This window comes from Maylandia zebra, linkage group LG18 (genome assembly GCF_041146795.1).
Source record: "Maylandia zebra isolate NMK-2024a linkage group LG18, Mzebra_GT3a, whole genome shotgun sequence".
Classification (NCBI taxonomy): domain Eukaryota; kingdom Metazoa; phylum Chordata; class Actinopteri; order Cichliformes; family Cichlidae; genus Maylandia; species Maylandia zebra.
This window is the reverse complement of record NC_135184.1, coordinates 26163136-26185341: the sequence shown is the minus strand read 5'-3', so window position 1 is coordinate 26185341 and position 22206 is coordinate 26163136. Positions and strand designations below refer to the sequence as shown.

The 22206-nt window shown below is 41.0% G+C and overlaps 2 protein-coding genes across 2 annotated transcripts; one reads left to right on the top strand and one right to left on the bottom strand.

Moving 5' to 3' along the window:
* Window positions 1-863: 863 nt before the first annotated feature.
* LOC101485788 (leucine-rich repeat-containing protein 52) lies at window positions 864-16281 on the bottom strand. The gene is made up of 2 exons (XM_024805874.2): window positions 15259-16281; window positions 864-8436 (listed from the first exon to the last, which is right to left on the bottom strand). Exons 1-2 carry the CDS (start codon window positions 15905-15907, stop codon window positions 8108-8110), a joined length of 978 nt encoding a protein of 325 aa, XP_024661642.1. The 5' UTR covers window positions 15908-16281; the 3' UTR covers window positions 864-8107.
* Window positions 16282-20235: 3954 nt separating this feature from the next.
* On the top strand, window positions 20236-22012 carry mgst3a (microsomal glutathione S-transferase 3a). Its single transcript, XM_012923530.3, has 6 exons — window positions 20236-20396; window positions 20705-20831; window positions 20915-20988; window positions 21100-21157; window positions 21317-21389; window positions 21482-22012. Exons 2-6 carry the CDS (start codon window positions 20715-20717, stop codon window positions 21610-21612), a joined length of 453 nt encoding a protein of 150 aa, XP_012778984.1. The 5' UTR covers window positions 20236-20396; window positions 20705-20714; the 3' UTR covers window positions 21613-22012.
* The last annotated feature ends 194 nt before the right edge of the window (window positions 22013-22206 follow it).

Genomic DNA, 22206 nt, shown 5'->3' with positions numbered 1-22206 from the left:
CACTTCCTTCGAGGGTTTTTATTACAGTTGTGCTGTTACTCGATAGCGTAGAACTCCACTTCCACACAGGAAAAGACGGCGTGTGATGAGTTAAAGTGACTGGAGAGAACCGAGCCAAAGGACAACAGCGCTGTGCACTGTTACAGGTCTAAAGTTTCTTTCTGTTGCTCGAGGAACCTATCAATATTTAAGTGACACGAGGAAGAAGCAGACAGAAGGATATCAAACGGACAAAAGCAAGGGGGAAAACATGGAAATGGTTTGTAAAAAAGAAGAAGAAAAAAAGCTGAGAAAGGGCCAACGAAAGTCTAATTTGGTTAATTAACAAGAAGTCAGTAAGAGGATTATTTATAAAGAGAGCTTCCTAAAGTGACTGATTATCTTTACTATTTGTAAGAAGTAAAGACGGAAAGGGGTTCATGATTCTTTTAAAAAGAAATTAACAGAAGTCAAATCCACAATTGAATGACTGTATTCACTGGGCTGACTGAATTAAAAATGGACGTGATTCTGTCAGGCAAAATTAGTGTATGTGATATATCACTGATGGTAGACTATAGTGTTTGCTAGATGTCAAGTGTTGAAATACAGAAATTCTGGAGTTTCAAAATTGACCCAGGTGTCTCCGAAGATTCGAGCCCAAGATTCTTCATTCAGGTGTCAAAGTTATGGAGCTAATACTGATTCAACTTGAAGACTATTAACTGTTTACTGTGAAAGTACAGGGACACAGTACCTTTTGGGCATGCCAACCTTGACCCTCACTTGATCCCTGAAACTCCTTCCCTGTGTCTCTCAGTTGCTTTCACCTCCAGCCTCATAATGTGCCTGGACTCCTATCCTTGAGTGTAAGGCAAGGCAAGGCAAGGCAAGTTTATTTGTATAGCACAATTCAACAACAAGGTGATTCAAAGTGCTTTACAGAGACATTAGAAACAAAAACAAATAAAAAGCATGATTTAAAATTGATTAAAACAAGCAAACAAACAAACTAATTAACAAACAAACAAAACAGTATATAAAATCAAAACAGATAAAATCAGAACAGTAGATAAAATCAGTAGTTAAATGTAAGTTTTGAAATTTAAGCTTAAAAGTGTGGATTTGGTGCTTTATTCAAATGCAGCTGAGAATAGGTGAGTCTTCAACCTGGATTTAAATAAACTGAGTGTTTCAGCTGATCTGAGGCTTTCTGGGAGTTTGTTCCAGATATAAGGAGCATAAAAGCTGAATGCAGCTGTATTGTGCAAAGATGTCCAAGAGGTGTTTTTTGATGTGAAAATGCACACACATACAGTGCAAGCAATCCTGAAGGTCACTACATTATTTCATTTGCTCCAAAAATTGAAGTATTAAAGCAAAAATTTGCAAGACTATCAGTGCTAGAAGCAGTTAATGTACAGCATATGAATTAGATATGAAGCTTTTTTGTATTAAGCTAAGCTTAACTCATTGTTGGTATTTATCAGACAGCAAGAAAGTATTCTGTTCAGAGAAAGAGAGAAGGGTGGAGATTGGCAAAAAGCTAGAAATAGGTACGTCAATAGGGAAAATGGCAGGTGCAGATATTTCTGGCCATATGGCCAAAATATTTAAGAGACAAATACAGCAAGGGAGGGATAAAGTGACATTTAAGAGATAAGAGGAACAGAGCCAGTCAAATGAAAATTAAAGTCCCTTTCATGCCAGTTGTATGTGCAAAAAATACCACAGACCAGTTTGCAAAGTGCCTGTCTCAGTCTGAAATACCATTGTGCTGCTTTTGAGTTGGAGCTTAGTGTGAGTAAGCATCTCGTTATCTCACTTGTGCAGCCAGCTCCGTTGGATTAAAACAACTGTGCACTGGCCTGGGTGCCCAGAATACACTAATGTAAAATGCAACACATCTCCAGCTGCGAATGTCTGTGTGCCTATTAACTTGTGTGCGACGGTCTCTGCAGTGCATATGTGCCTATTGGCTTTACAGGTTTTTGACTTGGAAGCTAATTAGACACCGGCTAGCCTTCTACATACCCACAGAGCAAGAGCGGAAGAAAACACGTTTCAAGAAAAGAAGAGGAGGAGAGGAGACGTCTAAGAAGGCGAAACAAAAAAAAGAAGAAAAAAACACATCTCCAGGCAGAACTGTGACGCACAAAAGGACACACCATCTCCTCTCCAATGACCTTTTATTGCTGGGGAAGGATACAGAGTTGGCAGGCCCCTGAGCCTGTGTGGAAATACAGTGTGTAACAGCAGCAGGACCATCCTCCTCTTTGCCAAGTGAAGGCAATCAATCAATAGCCTCTTTCCAAGGAAGGGATAAGTAGAAGTTGTCAATATTGAGTCCAATAGAATATATACTGCAATAAAACATATACTATATACTGCATGTGACAGAAATCAAATCAAACAGTAATGTTATTTTGCAACAAATCCCACGACACAAATAATTTGCTTTGAGAATGTACTGAGATCACAATGGAGGAAATGAGGGAAGCAAAACTGGTGGAAAACCAGTGTTTGCAGATCCTGATCCTTCTGTGGTCAGAAAGTAACTCGGAGTATAAAACAAGAACCCTCCTTAGCCTTCGTGTGTTCACAAATGCATGCAAAAGAAATGCATTTCAGTATACGTTAAAGTATTTTCTTTACAGGCGTACAGCATGTATCGCAGATTTGTCTCAGCTAACATTAATTTGGGTCTGATTAATGATGAAATTCTCACATAACAGCTGTAACACTGACACCAGATTTCCACCCTTCCGTGGAAATATCCCCCTCATCTCCAAGTTCAGTTTAAGTCATTCCACTATTCCATGACTAAAGGATTATTTTCCAATTTGATGTGTGTGTGTGCATGACTGTGTGTAAGTGAGCATGTTTGTAAGTAGATGTGTCAGAGGGCTATTACGGTCGGTTAGAGCCAGTCTTACTTCATGTCACATCTCCCATCTGCAGGCATTTTTACATTGGCCCGTTTGCCTCCAGCTCAGTGGGTGCACACAATGGTGCAAAAATATGAGCAGGAAGCAGGGCTGCAGGAGCTTCTGCGTCCAGTAGCTGTGTGCATTTCTTTGTCTATTTACTGAACTGGCTCGCAGTCACAGCTGTAATGTGACCATATCCAGTTGGGCGCATCTCTGTCCTGGAGCACATCCTGACCACTGCCTCAGCTTGGCTTTTGAATGATGGGATATGAAAATGAAAACAAACATCCATTCGCAAGCACCACAGCTGCCTTAAGTACTGCTATTATTTCAAAGCCACAGTTCAACATCTTGGGAAATGTGCTCTTACTACTTGCTAACTTGCCAATGGTCAGATCAAATGATTGTTGCCCCTCAGGTTTGTATGTTAATGTGATGCTGTAGCCAGTTGCTGCTGAACTTAGATTAACGTGGAACCAGAAGGAAACAGCGACCCTAACCCAACCTGCCAAATGAATGTTACGTTTTTGTTTAAAGGAGCACTGCAGTCCTATATAAAATAAAAAATGGCAGCTTTTAAATCCTTTTATGGTTCTGTGAATAGAAAGAATCGCTTCTCTTGCATTACCACTCTGCCCTTTGAACACCTGTTCTGGTGCTATGTAGCTGCAGTTGTAGTTGGTGTGTAACCATCATACACTAAAAAACTGCTGGTCTTCAAAGTTAACTAATCAACTCATCTAGCACTTTTTAAACCCACTTAAATTTTTACCTTTGTGTTATGCCAGCTTAGTTTCCTTCCAAGAGCTAAGCTAGTTGTCTTCCCCTATTTTTATGCTATGTTAATAACCTGCTGGCTTTTCATCAGATAGACAAGAGAAAGCTTTCTACTTTATTTTACCATCAGAAAGAAAGCAAATTATATCAATTTTGTTTGTGATGCGAAACAATACTATTGTACTCGCTGTCAGAATCAGTGTTAATAAGAGTCTTTCTACCCCAAGGGGAAATTAGAGGCAGAACCAAGGCTTCTGTCTCTGTGTGTTTAAGCATACGTGTGCCTAAGTATGGGTTGACCGTGAAGCACGGGGGTGTAACAAGTGCAAAATGTTCCATTTTACTTCATCCACTTAAATATTGAAATTCAGCTCATTCACGTGCTATGCAACAGGAAGCTGTTATTACTCAAAACCAAGCTTTGCAAACCTTCACCTTGTGTAAACGAACAGAGAGGGAGACGTGGGTTTTCCTTGTCATTTCATGTGTGTCACTGTGCTGACATGAATTGGGGCAATCAGCTATCCTATTTCCAGTCTGCACCCTCACCCTTGCCTGTGGCATCGCATGGCCTAATCAGTAAGCTGCAGCAGAAACTAACACAGGCTCACAGTCAAAATGATCGAGTTTATGTATGTATGTGTATACATGAGAGTTTAGTATGGAGACCTGAATAGACCTGCACATTAAGCAATGCATTACTGACAGAACCCATGCAAATATTCCACCCAAAGCCATAGAAGCAATCAGGAGCACAGGACTGAAGGCATCTCAGCATACTGCTGAAGTAACAGTATATATAATTATGCATGTACCAATCAAAACATCGGTACATGCATAATTATATATACTGTTATGAGTCAGCATTAATTCCAATCATCTCTCTCTCTCTCTCAAGAGAAAACAAGCAACAAAAAATTTGAATTATTTTCTGACTGTCTTATGTTTGTGGTTTATATTTGCTTTCTTCTTTTAATAGCTCTTAAGGATGCAACAAGAAAACCTTTGTACATCAAACGCTGCCATGTGTTTGCCGCCTGTGGTGACCAAAAATAAAATACCTGTGACACCACCTCTGACACATCCATAAATACTGTGTTTATAATATGCTATTATTGTGCATTCATTTCATCACATAAAATATAAAACCCTACCTTTTTTTTTCTTTTTGGACAATTCACAAGAATATGTGACTGGAAGTGTCAGTAAATGTGTGAAGAAAGGTTTCTCACTATTAGATGTAGATCACATTACAGAAAGGCATCAGTTTGTGCAGTTGCAGTTCAAAAAACCTTCACATGTTTCGGCACACAAATCCTGCCACATTCAGTCGACCTTGACATTATCAGAATAGCAAATTAAACCCAAAGCCATGGAAACAAAGTATTGTATAGCTAAATATATTTTGGCTCTCGTTAATTTGATTTAATGTGTGTGTGTCTCAAAATGTCTTCAGTAAAGTATTTCTTTTCTGCTTTGCTTTCAATTCTGCGATATGTTATACTTGGATACATCTAAACATTTGACTTCAAACACAGGAAAAAAGTATCTGATCCAATCCTTCGCATGTCTGTCATAGCTTTTTTTTTTCTTTAATCAAATGAATAATTCTGAGACAGGAACAGTACACATACAAAAGGCAGACTGATGTCTCGGTTGAAGCAAGTTGATACTAAAGTCAGGGTCAATGGAGAGCAATTCCAGATACGTATTAAAAGCATGGAAGGTTTGTGACATGGAAACCTGAAGCACAGCAAGTGTTCATGTTTGCTATTTTGGGCATAAATAATGTTTGTCTTTGCACAGTAACTCAGTCACCAAAAAAATACAAAGAATTGTTTTTTTTAAGCATTTTGAAATGATCACAAATAGGATGTTTTCGTATGTTACAGGAAATCCTATTTCATTCTTTAATGAACGTATACACACCTTGTAAGGCTTTTTGGTGCATTAACAGTGCATGCAGAAGTAGATAGGACACTGCACTCCAACCCAACAGAGTAGAAATCACTTATCACATTGTCCTGTTTGCTCGCCATCCAGCAGGGCCCACTGCCAAAACAGATCTCAGCAGCTGGCATTTGTGGGCTCTCTCCACTTCACAACAACTGTAGAACCTTAACACAAATACGGCCACAGCAGTTTGTTTCTGGGCTAATGATTAAGGGAAAGATGGATTACAGTACAAAATCATGCCCCAGCAGTGCACGGACTGACACTCTCACTGTGCAGAGTCACACATAAAGCTACATCGTACACTCTGTCACATACACGGGGATAAATGCACTCCTTAAAAGGAGTTCCTCCTCTCCTTCCTGTCATACCTGTGGGTGGAGCGACAACAAGACATTTATAATGTTACACAGAGGAGCTCGAGCTGTGTCACAATTGTATTGCATTGGTTAGTGCCATCATGGAGGTCCTTGAGAAAACTGTCAGTGTAAACAAAACAATTCTATATAAGATGGCTGTATGGTTTAACCAAATAGTGTTTGTGCATTTTATAATACTAGGAAAATGTTTTGTATATTTGAACTGGGTCTATAGTTACTACAGAAGATTTGGCAAACATTTCTAGTTTCCTTCTATTGGATTTTTTAGCGAATGCTGTAAACCAGACATGTAAAAAATGATGGTAACACAAGATTAATTCTTTTTTCTTTGAGTGAGAGGCATATTTGTATCCATCCACTAAATATAAAGCCAGTACATGGTTAGCCTAGCTTGGTATTAAGACAATGGAACGCAAACAGCAACATTTTTTCTTTGATGGTTGGTTTTACCTCATAGATTTAGAACTAATCTAGCTGTAGGTGCGAATGTGAGCCATTGTCTGTCTCTCTGTGCCAGTCCAACCTCTCACCCTATGACAGCTGGATGCATGGATGCATGGATATTTTGACTATGGCTTAGATATAATTGTCCGACTTAGATGTCTAAACTTATCCACACACATTTGTTTAGCTCTTAAATGTCTTAAGTGGGATTATTTTGCTATAATTTCCTTATAAGTTTAAACCTCTGAATGTATTCAGCATTGCTGCTCAAAGATGGATGTAGCTTCTGTTCCTAAAAGGTGAAGCTAATGTGAAAGTGCCTTAAACCTGATTCTTTCTCGTGGCCAGCAGGGGGCGACTACACGGTTTCCAAACAGGAGTTCAGCAGTTTAATAATTTATGGCAAAAACCGCCCTTCAACTCCCGCTGTCTTTGACTTCATTAAGAGTTTGTTTTTGTTTTTTAAAAATAATAGCTATATGGTCTCAGATGCTAGTTTCAATTCTTACTGAATATAGCATGATGTTTAGTTTGTAAACCATGATCCCCTTTAGAGATGGCTTATGGTTGATAAATCATTACTGTATGAGTGTGCAGTGTCCCTCCATTTCTCACTCAGATCCACCACTTTCTTGTCACATCTGGTTTCAACATCAGCAAATGTCTGTCTTTTAATTTAAAAAAAAAGTCTGTGTTGTTCATTTTTCACAGTGGTCAAGATCTTCTGTGCCCAAAACATATTTTTTCCTATAAACGTTATCAATGAGTTTTATTTTTATGATATCAGTGCAGTGAAACAGCTATGGGCCAATAGCTGTAGACAGTAGGTGAAGGTCTTTTTTGGAGGAAAATACTTTTGTGCTCCTTCACTGAGCTACAAATCCAGTTAGAGCTCTGTTTCTGTCAAGCAAGCCGTCAACATCTTTAGTTCTGGTATCCAGCTTTCCTCAGTACATCCATAAAATAACCATAATAAAGCATCTTAGAGGAATATTCAGTGAAAAATGTACCAATAAAAAAGACAAACTGATCTGGAGAAAAAAAACTACAACTACAGTCACAAAAACACACTTTTCCTACTCAGTGTTAACAATATCATCAGCAAAGCACAAACTGTAAGCCACGTTTTCCGTCTTTATTTCAACTGGTGTTACTATAGTGCAGGTCGCAGTTCACAGGTAACCTGGGGGTAGGTTACTTTTAGCTTAACATTCTATCTTTGCCTTGTCTTGACTTTTTTTTTTTACTTTTAAACTTTAAAATTTCGAAAAGCTGATTTTAAACTGATGTGAAGATCAGTCAGAAATATCTCTGTGAAAACATATTCAGAGTTTTTCTGAGATATGTTGTTTTTGAGTTTTTTTAATGCTAACTTTGCACATAAAGTAACAAAATATGTGGTCATATATTTGCATACATAGTCTATGTATTACCCAAGGACTGGAGACCTCCACTATGGCGACTACAGTGTGTGTAACAACACCTGGAAGCCCACTAAAAATGATAGAAACACATTCCTTGTTCCATTCATTAACAGATCCGAGCCTGATAAACGGACCCAGTTTCATGAGACTTCTCAGACAGTCGTGGAAGTTGAAAGGAGGCACTGTGGGAATCCATGGCGAGAGGGGTGGGATTTTTGTTTTAAACAGTATGTGAAGTTTTTAAATTCCCATTGTCATGGCCACTCCTGGTGCTCGCAGCACGGCCTGTCTCAATGCTTTCTTCCTCGTCGTCCATCTCGAGCTGCTCGTCTTTCTTCTTGATGTAGCGCTCATAGAGCACCATGATGACACCCATCACCCAGGCCGACACGGTGCCAGCAGCGAAGATGACAAAGCCGATGACAACAAAGAAAAGGTAGTCCCAGGAGCCGAGTGTTTGATGACATAACGTCCGTAGCTGGATGCCCACCTCCCCCAGTCGACGGCCCTGAGTATCAGCAGGTGAACCGCACACCGTCTGGCCCTCATCTGTCACACAAAAGTACACCAAGGAGGAACGGTGAGGATTAATCATGGGACAAAGTAACATATCAGCATTTTTCTATTGTTAGAACTCAATCCTTTTTTTTCTTCTTTCTTTCATAATATCAAAGAAACGCACCACAGACAGTTCACAGCTGTCCTAGAGTGGCACCGCTCGAGCGATGTTGTTACTGTTAAGTGACATTTTTAAGACACAAGGCAAGTGAAAGTTCATCAGATCTTTTTCTATAAAAATATTGTTTTCTTTATGATTATTAATTTAACTTTTTATTAATACATCATAAGGTGGTTAACTCTCTAAAGCCTGAACCATTAATTTTTTTTGTTTGTTTGTTTTAAACTGGAGAATTTATTACACCTTCTAACAAATTTTAAAAAGTATAATAGTATAATATAAGTTTCAATTTGTATCGCTTTTGATACATCTGGCATTTTTTGTGCAATTTATTGCTCACAGTTCATCTTAAACAAACCACACTGATGACATAGATGTCTGGAAAACACATGTATTAAATATGAGACACTTGGTGTCAGAGGGTTAAAGCTGCTTTAAAATCAAGATTTCTCTATAGGACTAATTACAGCAGAGCTGTTCAAGCTCCTCAGCCTCAGCATCACACGGTCTCCTTCTGTTTTACTTCCAGGCGACTTATCCTCGCTGACTGTAAACAAACACCTCACAACTTTTATCGTAATAGCTTGAACCATCAACAAATAAACAAACAAAAAAAAAACCAGGTAAAAATGATCAATAAATCAGTGGTTCAACTTTCTAACAGATCGTACAAGTTCAGAAAAAAAAACTTCACCAAATAATAAAAGCAAAAACGTACAAAATAGTAGAAAATGTGACAGGACACATATAACTCCTGTTATCCCCTCCACTGTACTATATCATTCATCCCTCCGATCTCTTCCAATTATCTTTATCAGAGTCGCAGGGAGGCTGGACCTTATCCCAGCTGCCACAGGGTGAGAGGCGGGTTCCCCCCAGGACAGGTCGCCAGTCTGTCACAGAGCTCTTTCTCTCTCACACGTTCTTCATCCAGTACTTTTACTTATGTACAGCAGATGTGTGTAAAACCTTTGCATCTAATTAGCATATGATCTATGAGATCCTTTGCTGTGAGAGTTGTAACATAATGCAAAGTACGATATCATACATATGGCATTAAAGAGAGCAGCCTTTTGAATAATTCAAGCATGTTTGTACTTGTTTTCCTCAACATTTGTAAATGGCAGCATCCTGAGACGAGGATATCCAAAACTCATTCACATTCATACTTCTAAATAAATAAATAACCAAAAGGCATCAAATTGCATCATAATAATGTTGCTGTTTCTTTCAGAAAACTACAAAAGCTTTAAGAGCTTCCTGCGCTTCACAGTCTGCTGTTGATGCAGCATTATGTTAACAAAAAAGAAAAAATCATGGATGAAATATTCAAATTCCTTTTCCCTGCACAGGATTAGTGAGTGACTTGAGCCTTTGTGTCTGCTTGAAACCACAGATAATAAGGGTTCTCATCATCAGGGACTGGATATGACTTCACTACAGTACTGAGACCTTGCTGAAATCCACATATTCTAACAAAATATTGAGTTCATTCGCTTTCGGAAAACTGCATGAACTATAATTTTAAAGCCCTCTGAATGAAAATTAAACACACCACATTATAGGTGTTGAGCCCTGCAGCAGCTCACCAGAGAGGCCTTTTTTTTAAGATAACAATCCTGAAAGCTGGTTGAGTCTTTTGTTATTGTGAGCAAAAAAGTGCAACACAGCAGAGTGTGGCATCTCCACGCGGCCACTGTTTTTAATTGGCTTCTGTTTTTTCAGAGCTTTTGTGCTAGGAGAAATTCCCACTGGGAGAGATGAAAAGACTTGGAAGTTTCTGCACAGGGAACAGTTTCCTGTAGCCCCATTTTCATACCAGCATGCTTAAAATACCCTGACTCTTTTTGCTGTGAGATGCATGCCATGGAATTGTAACATTCACACAACCCTAACAAACAGAGGAAAACCGAGACATGACCATCAGAGAATAACTGTAAACTTACTGCACAACACTTACATAAACATCTCATTAATATTGAACAGAGTGATCTCGTCGCACAAACCGCTGATAAATAACAAAACATTCATAAATCTTTTTTTTTACTATGAAAAATGACAATGAAAACGTTTACTCATGTATTACCCTATAATTTTGTAGCTTTATGTCGTATGTAGTTGGTCACCCAGCTGCCAATAGTTTGCTGTATTGGACAAATTGATAAGAATTCAAATAGACTGAGAATGATGAATGTGATCTTGCCCTTGACCTTAAGCACAGTTTGGGTGAAGATCCATTAGGTGGTCATTGTGTGCAAATTCAGATCATTGTAGCAGAGATCATTGGTCTTTCAGCAAGGTAAGCTTTGACTTTATGAACATTTTACTGTATTCTGTGTTATTTCAGCTGACAATTTTAGATGACAATAAACAATAATAATAATAATAATGACCGTCAAAACATTTTATATACAGTACTGTGAAAAAGTCCCTCATTTATTTCTGTTTTAATAGAAAAGTAGGAAATAAGTACAGCTTACATTTATGGTATGTTTACACTTATACAGGAATATTAGACATAAGTAAAGTTTGTCTGAGCCAATCCATGACCATCACATTTAACTTTACAATATTTTGGTATACAGACGAGTTCATGGTCGACGCAGTGACTGAAGGTTGCCCTGGTCATCACCCCTCCACCACCGGGCTTTACAGCTTTTGTGCTGATGTGCTGTTTTGGTCCAAATGTGGCACTGTGAATTATCGCCAGATATCGCCATTGTTGCAGAAGTCTTGTAGTTTGTTCGGATGCAGCTTTTTAACCTAAGCTGTCCTGACATGTTCTTTGTAGAGATAATAAACTTTCTCCTGGCAACCTTTCCAAACTGTTTGTCAAATTGTACTGTCATGAACTTTAACATTGAACATGCTAGTTGAGGCCTTCAGAGTCCGAGATCTAGCTCCTGTTTTTTTTACAGGTTCTGTAAACATTGCACAGTTTGAACTTCAGGTAAATATGCTGCGACTTCCACTCCTGGGAACAACTGTCTTGAATGTTTTCCACTTGTGAGTAATTTTTCCCGCTGTAGAATGACGGACTTCGAATGGTTTAGACATGGCTGCACAAACCTTCCCAGACTGCTGGCTGCAGCAGCAATCGCTTCTTTAAGAACTGATGATCAGTGCATTGCAATTAAGTGCATTTCATTATCGGCACCTAGCTGCATTCTGCATTTTAGCTTAATTTTTGTTAAACAAATAATGACATTGTGTAATATGTCACATCCTAATCTGAGGTTATGTTTCCCAAATTTTAATACCTGCTAAGGACCAAATCATTTTTATTATGTCTTGACATGAAAAAAAACCCTAGAATTTAAATCATCTACACTTCCTTTTCCAAGTATTGGCTTTTTATGAAACTACTTTAAGAGACACATACGATTTTGAAATATTGGGCTGATGCCAATCCTGATGTTTGAAGTAACAGTTTGGCTAATAACCAGTTTGGTTTTCTTTAATTCCCAATTTCTGCCAAAAACAAAGAAGAAAGAAAGTTGTTATTATAACAGATAACTGTACTGTTTTCTTTCAGTTCTTTATGTGTTTGTGATTAATGAAGATCGGCCACGTCCATATTCACTGATGACCTCACATGAATCAACAAGGCCATTAAATGCAGGTGTTTAGCCGTTATTGTTGCACCCTTAATTGCTCCAAGTCAACTCCAAGTCAACAGCATTTTTACTTGCTTATTGTTATAGTTCAGCTGAATTTGTTTACTTCTTTCTGCATTTAACCTGCACATTCAGTCTTTTAGACTAATTCACCTATTTGTTAATCGCTTTTCTTTCATTTTTATATCAACTGTTTAGTTAATATTTTACCTAATTGTTTTCAAATGTTCACACTCAATTACTTTTAGCTGTTTAAACCTATTCCGCTTGCTCACTGGCAACACATATAAAAACAGGCTCAGGTTGGTGGGAGGTGTGATTTGACAGAGGGTGACAGGGATCATACCGTCGCTTTCAATCAAACTACTCGACAATTCCATCTCACTGAAATGTATGCTTCCCCTAATATATTATTCACTGTGCGCTGAAATCTCTGCTTTTATGCTCAGAGAAGCTCTTATGTGTCTCAAAGATTAAAAAATGAGCATGCAGCTGAAGAACACGAGGAGGCTCTGCTCCTCTAAGCTTAATAGCAGGGAAAATTCAAAGTCTGCTCTGATCCTCTCAGAAGCTTCTGCTGCTGCTCACTGTTCACACAATATGCTGCTCAAATTCCGACAGCCCTCCATGCAGACACAAATACGTACAGTGTGCATTCCCACTTAATGCACTGTACATGCATGTGTCTGCATGAGATTTAAGTTTCCAATCTGAATCTGCAAATGGTTGTGGATGCACATGTCCGCGTGTGTGTGTTTGCATATGCAGGTGTGTGTGTGAGGGGAGGCCTGACAGCTAGGAAGGAAACCCTTATGGCTTCACCCCCTATACCCCTACAGGGACTGACATCAAAGGACAGGGCTTTCCCTCTCTCCTTCCCCCATCCACACTGCTCTATTTCTAGACGCTTTCCTTATATAACAGCTGAGAGAGTGCTAATCTAGCCAGGAAGGCGAGACAGAGGAGAATCTGTTGGTTCCTTCCTGAGGCTTTATTTCTTTCGCTCCCTCTCTCCCTGTCTCTCGCTTGGTCTCGATGCATTTCCTAAACCGAGGAGACAAGGCGAGCCATGTTGCATGAGCCAGGTGAGACCCAGGCAAGCGATAACAAGGCTTGGGAGCCGGAGCTTGCAGCTGAAAAACAACCGTCTCTAAAATGTTTTTCTACGCCCCCCCCCCCCCAGAAACCCCCTTCCCACCCCCCAGCTACACAAGTATGCTTTGTCTGTGTTTAAACGTCTCAGTGCACAAATCAGTCAGTGTGTAAAATCTGCGCCTGTGAGGGTGTGTATGTGTGAGTTTCTATAGTGTTTACCAAAGGCTGCGTGTAGATGTAGAGAATGTTTGTATCCATGTGTCCGCCTTCTCCCTCGCTGGCAGCTGTCACTGGAAGAGACTCAACTCCAAATTAAGCTAGACAAAAGGCAACGAGAGGCAGGAAAATGGGACAGCTCTTGCAGGACTCCTTTTGGACTCAGTCTGAGCTTCACAGGGAGCATGATGAACTATAGTGTGTGTGTATGTGTGCGTGTGTGTGAGAGGGAAAAGAGCAGGGGATGCCTTTTTAGTGAGCGTGGCAGTTGTATTATAGCTGTGGTGTTAGAATTATGGCTGGCTTCTTGCTCAGTAAATCACACTATAAATAGCAGCTGCCCTTTTGCATAGTGACACATCCACACCATTATCCACGAGCATAATAACTCAAAGTAAGAACGATGATGGAATACCGGACACATTTATCAGCTTGACAGCAACAAAACAAAGGGGATCAATATTTGATGGTGGAGCCATGATCCATTTATCACGCCTGCAACGCAGGAGCCTGATAGCAGATTGATTAGTCATTCTCAGATTTAAAAAACAAAACAAAAAAGAAACGCCTTGTTTCCTTCATCACTGCAGAGAGCAGAACAGAATTTATGAGTAAAGTCGCCAGAAGACAAATCAAGTGGGTCCCTGCCTACGATCTTCTTTCACCCTCTTTGTCATTTGATAGTCTGATTGCTGCCACGCTCCACTGCTGTCACCTGCGTCTCATCCCACTGAAAGATGAGAGAGGAGTGAAGTTACATCAAACTAACAGCACATTGCAGAGTTGTGGTGTACATGGATACCACATGGCATGTGTGTGTGTGTGTGTGTGTGTGTGTGTGTGTGTGTGTGTGTGTGTGTGTGTGTGTGTGTGTGTGTGTGTGTGTGTGTGTGTGTGTGTGTATTGAGATGCAGACATGACAGGGAGTGACATGGTGTGAGGGAAATCCAGTAGTTAAGCCTCTGCATGTATTCAGAAAGACACAGAGTCATTCTTTCCTTGAGGGAGTCAAAAGGAAGAGCTTTGCTGCCATTTTGCCATCATGTTTGAACATCTTTTCTGTCTTATACGAAGAATTTTAATTATGTAAGGTGTGAAAAAACAAAAAATATCACAGTTAAAGGACTGTCACTTTGTAGGAGGACACCAATCTCGATTACCAACCAACAAGGCAAAAGTTTCAGGGCCCCTGAAGCTCTAATGTATATGTGCATATGACTAAGACCCAGATAAATTAAACGAAATCAAATGACCTTCAAACTATATTCCACAGAAGATGGGACAAAAGGGGTTCAATAGCTGATTTTGAATCAGTGCCTTGTGGTTAAACTGTGCAGACGTGGGGATTTCAATTCAGTGATTTCAAATAATAGCAAAAAAATTCTGCACATTAAACAGAAGTAATTCCAGCTTATAAACAATGACTTAGCCTCTAGATTCACCATAATGTTTTAGCTATTAAAGTAGCCCTTTGTCTGTTTACTTCTAAAGTGCTTCTTCATATAAGTTGTTGCTTATCGACATACAACACAGCTGGATTTATGACAGGTGCTGCGCGGGCACTTTGTTGATCTTATTAGTGGATGCTGTTCTGTTACTGAAAGAACCTCCATCGGGAGGCCAGTTTATGTAACTGAGAATTATCTAACAATTAAATGGAGTAACAATGTTTGTGTATGACTGGCTCTCTGGGGCCTCTCACCAAAGCAAATGTAAGTGATGTTCTTTGTTGATAGAAAAAATAGAGTAGATAACTGACAAGACCTTGGAACTTGAAGCCCTCCAGATGGACCCACAAGGACAGGTCCTCGTTGTCGCATTCGCAGCTCCACGGGTTCCCGCTGAGCCCCACTGAGCGCAGGGCGGGCAGCGCGATCAGGGAGGTGATGTTGAAGACCGTCAGGTTGTTTCGGCTCACATCGAGTACCTGAAGGGCCGCGTTCTCCCCAAAAGCGTCCGGGTGAATTTCGGAGAGCCCCGGATTGTCCGTCATCCTCAGCATCACCAAGCTCGCCAAGGGGCCGAACGTCCTGTCCTCGATCCGGGTCAGAGTGTTGAAGGAGAGGTCCAAGTAGGCCAGCTTGCGTAGATTCCCAAAAGTGGACTCTGAGATCTCCGTCAGAGAGTTGTTGCTGCAGTCCAGGTACACCAGGTCAGAGAGGTAGTTGAGCGCGAGAGGCGGTAGCTCCGCGATACGGTTGTTTGAGATGATGAGCTGCCGCGTGGCCAGCGGAAGGTTGACCGGGAAGGTGGTCAGATGCTGCCCAGCGCACTGGACCACAAGTTGGTCGTCACACACGCACCTGTCCGGGCAGCCAGTGGAGATTACCGGGGATGAGGGGACCGCTTTCGCGAGGAGGAGCAGAACTAGAAGCCGCAGGGGTTGCGCGCTTGGCTGCGGGGCAAGACGCATGACACCGCCGAGGGCTTCATCAACCCTGTTTGGACAGAGTCGGTCGCAGTGACATTCTTCATTGATACATCATCACCGTGCGAGCCGCTTGTCCCAAGAAACGATCTCCGCCGAGGTCAAGCCCAAACGTGCCCGTGGCAACCTCTCGCGCGTAATGTCTCAGTTCATCCTGTCTGTTGGTTCTGGATCCGACGCGCATCCGCTGTGCTGGACTTGACGGTCGGCTGCCTTGGTGCTGTTTCGAATTTCATGAATTTATTGAGTGTATTCTGCTGACAGCTGTTCGCACGTCGTAAAAAAGCCGACGTCCTTTGATGCTTCGCTGCTGCTTGCAGTCAGTTGTTCCGTTACATGTTTGCCATCCTCTCGCTTTCCGAAACTGAATCCAAATAAAGGGGGCGCACTGAAAGGGAGGGGGGGGCTGCGGAGTGATCTCACGCTCGGGAGTGAGATGGAGCGTGGGGAGTGGAAGGGTCTGGGCAGTGGAGGTAATGTAAGGCTGACATTAAATATTAAAGCCCGCGCACAGTTGACACCTAGTGTAAGGTGACCTGTGATGCTTTAGCTGCCAGCACGGGCGCTGTGATTACATCTTCAAACACTACTGGAGGGTCTGTGGGTAAAAGCTGCGTGGATGTAAGAATGTGTATGTAAAGATCTGTTTGTGGGGATGATAGCGTGCACACTTTTCATCAGCCTGTCTCAGGAGTAGGATCAGGTGTACCTGGATGTGCATCTCGTGGGTTTTCTCTGTATGTGACTGACTGTCACAGAGGCAGCCAGCCCACCCACTTGAAACTTTCCCTGATGTATACAGCCAGCAGATGATGGGCTGAGATGAGATGGTACTAGGTGGTCTCAGGCTGCAGTTGTTTTTCCTCCTCTTTCCAGTCTCAGTGTGAGCCCTGTCTCTATTCTTGGTTCTCTGTGTAGGTGTTGAAGTGCTGAATCAGACTCGGCGTGATGGAGGAGGAGGAGGAGGACAGATGTGCCGCTGACAGTCCGTGAAAGGCGCTACCCCGAGTCGACAGCCAGCAACCTGCTGAACGCTGACCGCTCGCGCACGTCAACAAAACCAGGCGGAAGCCTTTTACCCTGCGATGGTGTGTCAGAACAGTGGGCCTGTGTATAACCTAATGCTTTTTTCACGCTTTCGATCCATGTGGACTGAACTTAATCCACACAGCTGTTTTGCGTCAAGGATATTTAGTGACTTTATGGGGACATCTAGTGACGAAAACTTGGTAATGTTACACAGAAACAGCAACCATGTAATGGTCTTTGTGTAACTATTTTTATATAGTTTTAAGCTATTGCACAAGGATTTTTTTAAATAGATGTCTAAATTTATCTGCTCTCTTTTTATGATCATACAGGAAGCAAAACTGTATAAACCAAACATAAGCCATAACTCAGCAAGTTCAGTCCAGCATTGTGCAAAGCCAAAGCTGATTTTTTGACAAAATCCCCAAATTTCCAAATATAGATGTTGGGGAATGTGCATAAAATGACAAATGAGAAATATGAGGGAATGCTGCAGGCATAAAAACATAAAATCTGGAGGCTTAAATATCTAGATGTGATATTTACAGAAAGGGTAGAAGAAGATACTTTTAAAACATTAAGAACATTGAGAATTTTTTAAAAAAATTTTTTAAAATCTAATCATCTCATATATACTTTGAGGAACCATTATTTTGAAAGCGCATAGCAGGACCAGTTCTTGTTTGATTGGCAAGCAGACTTCAAAATACAGGCTTTGCATTATTCCTGACAACGTCTAACCTCTGCTATTTGTTTTCTTGGAATCTCCAGCAGGTACAGTCATGCACAGGCGCATCTGTCTTACTCTCTGTTTTCCCTAAAATATTCATCATTATATTTAACCGTCTAGAATGGCATGGCAGAAAAATGCAAAACACTGGAAGAAAGAGCTGCAGCCGAAAGGTGTTTTTGTAATCCTTTAAATCTAGTGTTGTAAGAAGAATCCCCCTATTTATCCTATTTAATCTGCAGACATACAAATTTCTTCCGTTATAACAGCTGGTGTGAAGGTTATGCTGCTTTGAGTGTTCCTGTATTACAAGTCACACAAAGTAATAAAAAAAAAAGAAATATATTCACGAAAGCATCCAATCACTGTTAAACTGGCAACACATCCTCACATCAGTATCTACAAGGATTTTACAAATTCAGGTCCTTCCCAAATACCAGGCTCTGAGCTGGGACCTTTTCTTTTCACAGTTTGCGTGCCCCTCGTGGTCAGACTATCTGCCACCATGGGCTGAGCTTCCACTGCCATCCTGATGATACACAGCTGTATCTCAGCACCAAACCCTCTAGTCAGTTCACTTCTCTGTCTCTCATTAAGTCCCTGGATGCCATCTAAATCTGGATGTAATCCAGCTTTATCATATTGAAAAACAATACAACTGAACTCTTGTGTCAAGTCACGACTCCTGAAAGGGGCTGACCTTCACCTTAACATGGGTAAAGGTCATTAATTTTCTGGGGTTCTCAATCTGGGTGCCATCCTGGAGCCCAGGCTCTAATTCTCATCATATATCAGATCCATCTCTAGAAGTTCTTTCTACGACCTAAAGAACACCTCTAGAGTCTTACCTCATCTCTCAGAGTCCTCAGCTGAAACCCTCATCCATGCCTTCATCACCTCCTGCCTGGATTATTGCAGTGATATCCCGTTAGCTCTGCACAAGCTCAGAACTCACAGTTCTTACCTGCAACAAGTCCTGGCCTTACATCACCCCCACCTAACCTACAAACCACCACATGCTCTTTCTCTCCTGTACTTGTTCAGTCTTATCCTCCCTTCCCTACACCCCACACTGCATTCCCCAGTTAAAGGCTTACTTGCCATCCCCCTCACCAGGCCGGGGTCTTTTAAAGGACAGAGCCTTCGGTGCTGCAGCCCCCCACTCTCTGGAATGTGCTCTCCTCTAAAACACTCTGTCTTTGAAAATTTTCAAAAAGCAGTTGAAATGTTACTTATTCACAGAGGCCTTTGACCTTTGACTTTTTTGTGTAAAGGTGCTATATAAACTATTAAATGTCACTGAACCAATGACACCTCTAACAGTGGTGCGCATACCTCAACTTGACCTGATATTTGATACAAGAAACCCTGGCATGTCAGATCCCTGTTCCCCTCATCACAGGGCACAATAATGTGGCTGCACTCCAGCCAAGAAAATCTGCGCTCTGCACCAGTTGTTGTGAGCTGGCTCACTGACATGGCTAATATAAGTCACTTCAAAAGAATGGGGCCATCGTTAATGACACTGGGTTCCCACTTTTGTCTGGCACGCCAAGTCAGAAAGGGATTAACTCTGCAGTAAACGTTGCCACATAAATCGTGTCCGGGTAGCGTAAACTCTGATTTTCAAGAGGAGCAGACTACCCTCATGTTATCAAATTATGTTTTGTTTTGTTTTTATTTCAAATGGGCTTTTTTCTTTTCTAAGGTTATGTCCTTTAAGAAATCCGTGCTTCTGGGCAGTTAGGCTCGACTTTATGCTGTACCCCAAATATTTTTGGCTTGCGGACAATAACAATAAAAAGAAAAGTGAAAAAAGAAAAACAATGGCTAACAAAATAATAATAATAATAATAATAATAATAATAATAATAATAAAAATAAAAATTCCAGCTTGTGTACACAATCAGTAAATTAATAACCATCATCCAATCATCAAAGGTCAGTTGGAGTACATTCACTTTCAATACTTCAGGGATCCTTTTACTTAAGTAGAAAGATTGTGTTGTTACTTATTTAAAAAGCCCCAAACTATTGTTTTTGACGCTTTGCAAATCACAGCAATCCATTTTAACTTCTGGTTACACATCCTCATTTCCGGCACCTCCTCCCCCTGTGTTGTCCTTTGTTCCTCCTTGCACCGCCCACTTAAAAAATCATGAACTCCCCTACTTCAAAAAATAAAAAACAAATACAAAAACGTACAACTTTAGTAACACCGGAGGTGAAGTTAACTGCAAGTTACTGGTAGCACAGTCCCACGCTGGTCAGTCCTGTTGGGGAGCAGGTTTGCATGTAAGATAGGCGGAACTAATCAGGAAATGTGGAGCAGTGCTATGATAAGATAACTTGGATCGCTGACATTTAGCACATATACGCGCACGTATATAATGAGTCGGTGTTAGTATTTGCCTACAGGGTTGTGGTCAATGTGAAGCCTGTGTGGCGTGAGGAGTCTTTACTTCCGCAATGATGTGCTTATTTAAAAAAAAAAAGGCTTCGGTCTATCCTTACGAGTCTTACAGCTAACCTTTAACACGCATTAGCTATAAAACTGAATTGAAACGTAGATATCCCAGTAGTGGGCTGTTAGCCACGCCCCCCCCCCCGTGAATGTTACGTAAGCCGCACGCATGCAGATATATTCAGACGGAAACTTCACGGTGGTCGGTGTTTTCCAGGGTTGTATCTGTGAACTTTGGTTGCTTCGTCAAGGTGAGTGTGTTCATGTTTATTGTAATTCGTGCGCTTTCAAAGCAGCCCTGACGAGTCATGGTGCTGCTGGTGTTTCTCGTTTGACCTTTCGTTTGTGAGACGTCCTTTATCTGCGCCGGTAGCTGCACGGCTAATTTTCTCCTCAGGTGTTCGAGGTAATTGTGTTGTTAGAGGGTCCGAAAATGGACACTTTGTTTTATGTGTTAGCCGGGGGAGGAAACCCTTGCGTTGCCTTTTTTTTTACCAAAATAAAAGTGTAATGAGTACTTTCGATATGAGCCACAATATATTTCTAATTCATTTTCCAGGTCTGTCAGGATGGTTGTGCTTTCCAAAGACTATGGATATGTGGTGTTGACTGGCATGGCTAGTATGGTCATGGTTACACATCTGGCCATTAAAGTTGGCAAAGCCAGGAAGAAGTACAATGTGCACGTGAGTATTCAAATATGGAGCACAGTGGAGGCTACCTGTTGAAAGGTGCTGTCCTGTACGAATGAACTTGTCACGCCTTGCAGTATCCTCAGATGTACAGCAACGACCCAGAAACTGGGAACATTTTCAACTGCATCCAGCGGGCACACCAAAACACGTAAGTATAGTAAGGTAATGTAATCCATGTCAGCAGCATTATGTCATGTTCTTTCATCAACAACAAAGAAGCAGGTTGATGTTAACGTCGCTCTTGTGACCTCCTCACCAGCCTGGAATCCTACCCTGCCTTCCTCTTCTGCCTGGCTGTTGGCGGTTTTCATTCACCTGTAAGTTTATTTTCGTTGTATCTGCACCATAATCATACAAATTATTTTTGTCAACTTTGTCACAACGTTTTGGCTAAAAATGTTCACAACTTGTTGCATGCAATGGGTAGCCGTTCTGTCAAGTCCTGTTGCATCTGATTGTTTGTGTGGCTGTTGCAGCGTCTGGTCAGTGGACTTGGAGTCGTGTGGATTATCAGCAGAGAGGTTTATGCACACGGTTACTCTACAGGAGGTAAGAAACCGTTCAGCAGTTCACATCGATTTCTATTCTTCTTATATCATAAAACATGGTCAGAATGTATGTCTGTCTCTCATCTTAATTAGATCCTAAAAAAAGAATGAGGGGAGCTTTTGGAAATCTGGCTTTACTTGGGATGATGCTGGCCACACTGAACTTCGGAGGCTCTCTGCTGGGCTGGAGGGGGAGCTCACGTATGAGCCGTTTTGGTGTTTGATCCAATATGTAATGAAAATTTACGCCTGGGCCAATTCAGTCATCATCGCTATGGTGTAACTCATACACTTGCACTGTGCTCATCTTTAAGTGGTTAAGTCAGGTGTGTTAGCTGATCTGACTAGTTCTTCAAGAACTGTATGGCCTGATTTAGAATAATGCAGACTAGCACTCTTGTAACATACATGAGTTATCAGTTTCTTATAATGTTAACAGCAATCTATGAATTGGGTCTAAACTCGTAATATCATCTACAGTCGTGCATTTATTAATGAATAAAAAGAAGTAATGATGAAGAAATTCCTTGTTTATTGTGCTGAAAAGGAACTTTGTACACTGAGTGACTAAAGATGGTTATTCAACTGTCCTGCTTTTGTAATTAAAATCCTCCATAACTTCTATTCTCCTGTTTGTCATAAAACTGACACCTTCTCATATCAGCTGTTTAATTTCTTTGCCTGAATGTGGTTAACAATGGCCTGTGTGTGGAGGGAGTGGCTCTTTCTGGAGTAATGTTCAAAGTGCACCTACCTTGTCTGGACAGGCAGGAACCAACGCTGCTGAAGTCTTAAGCGAATCATAGTTGACAATAGAA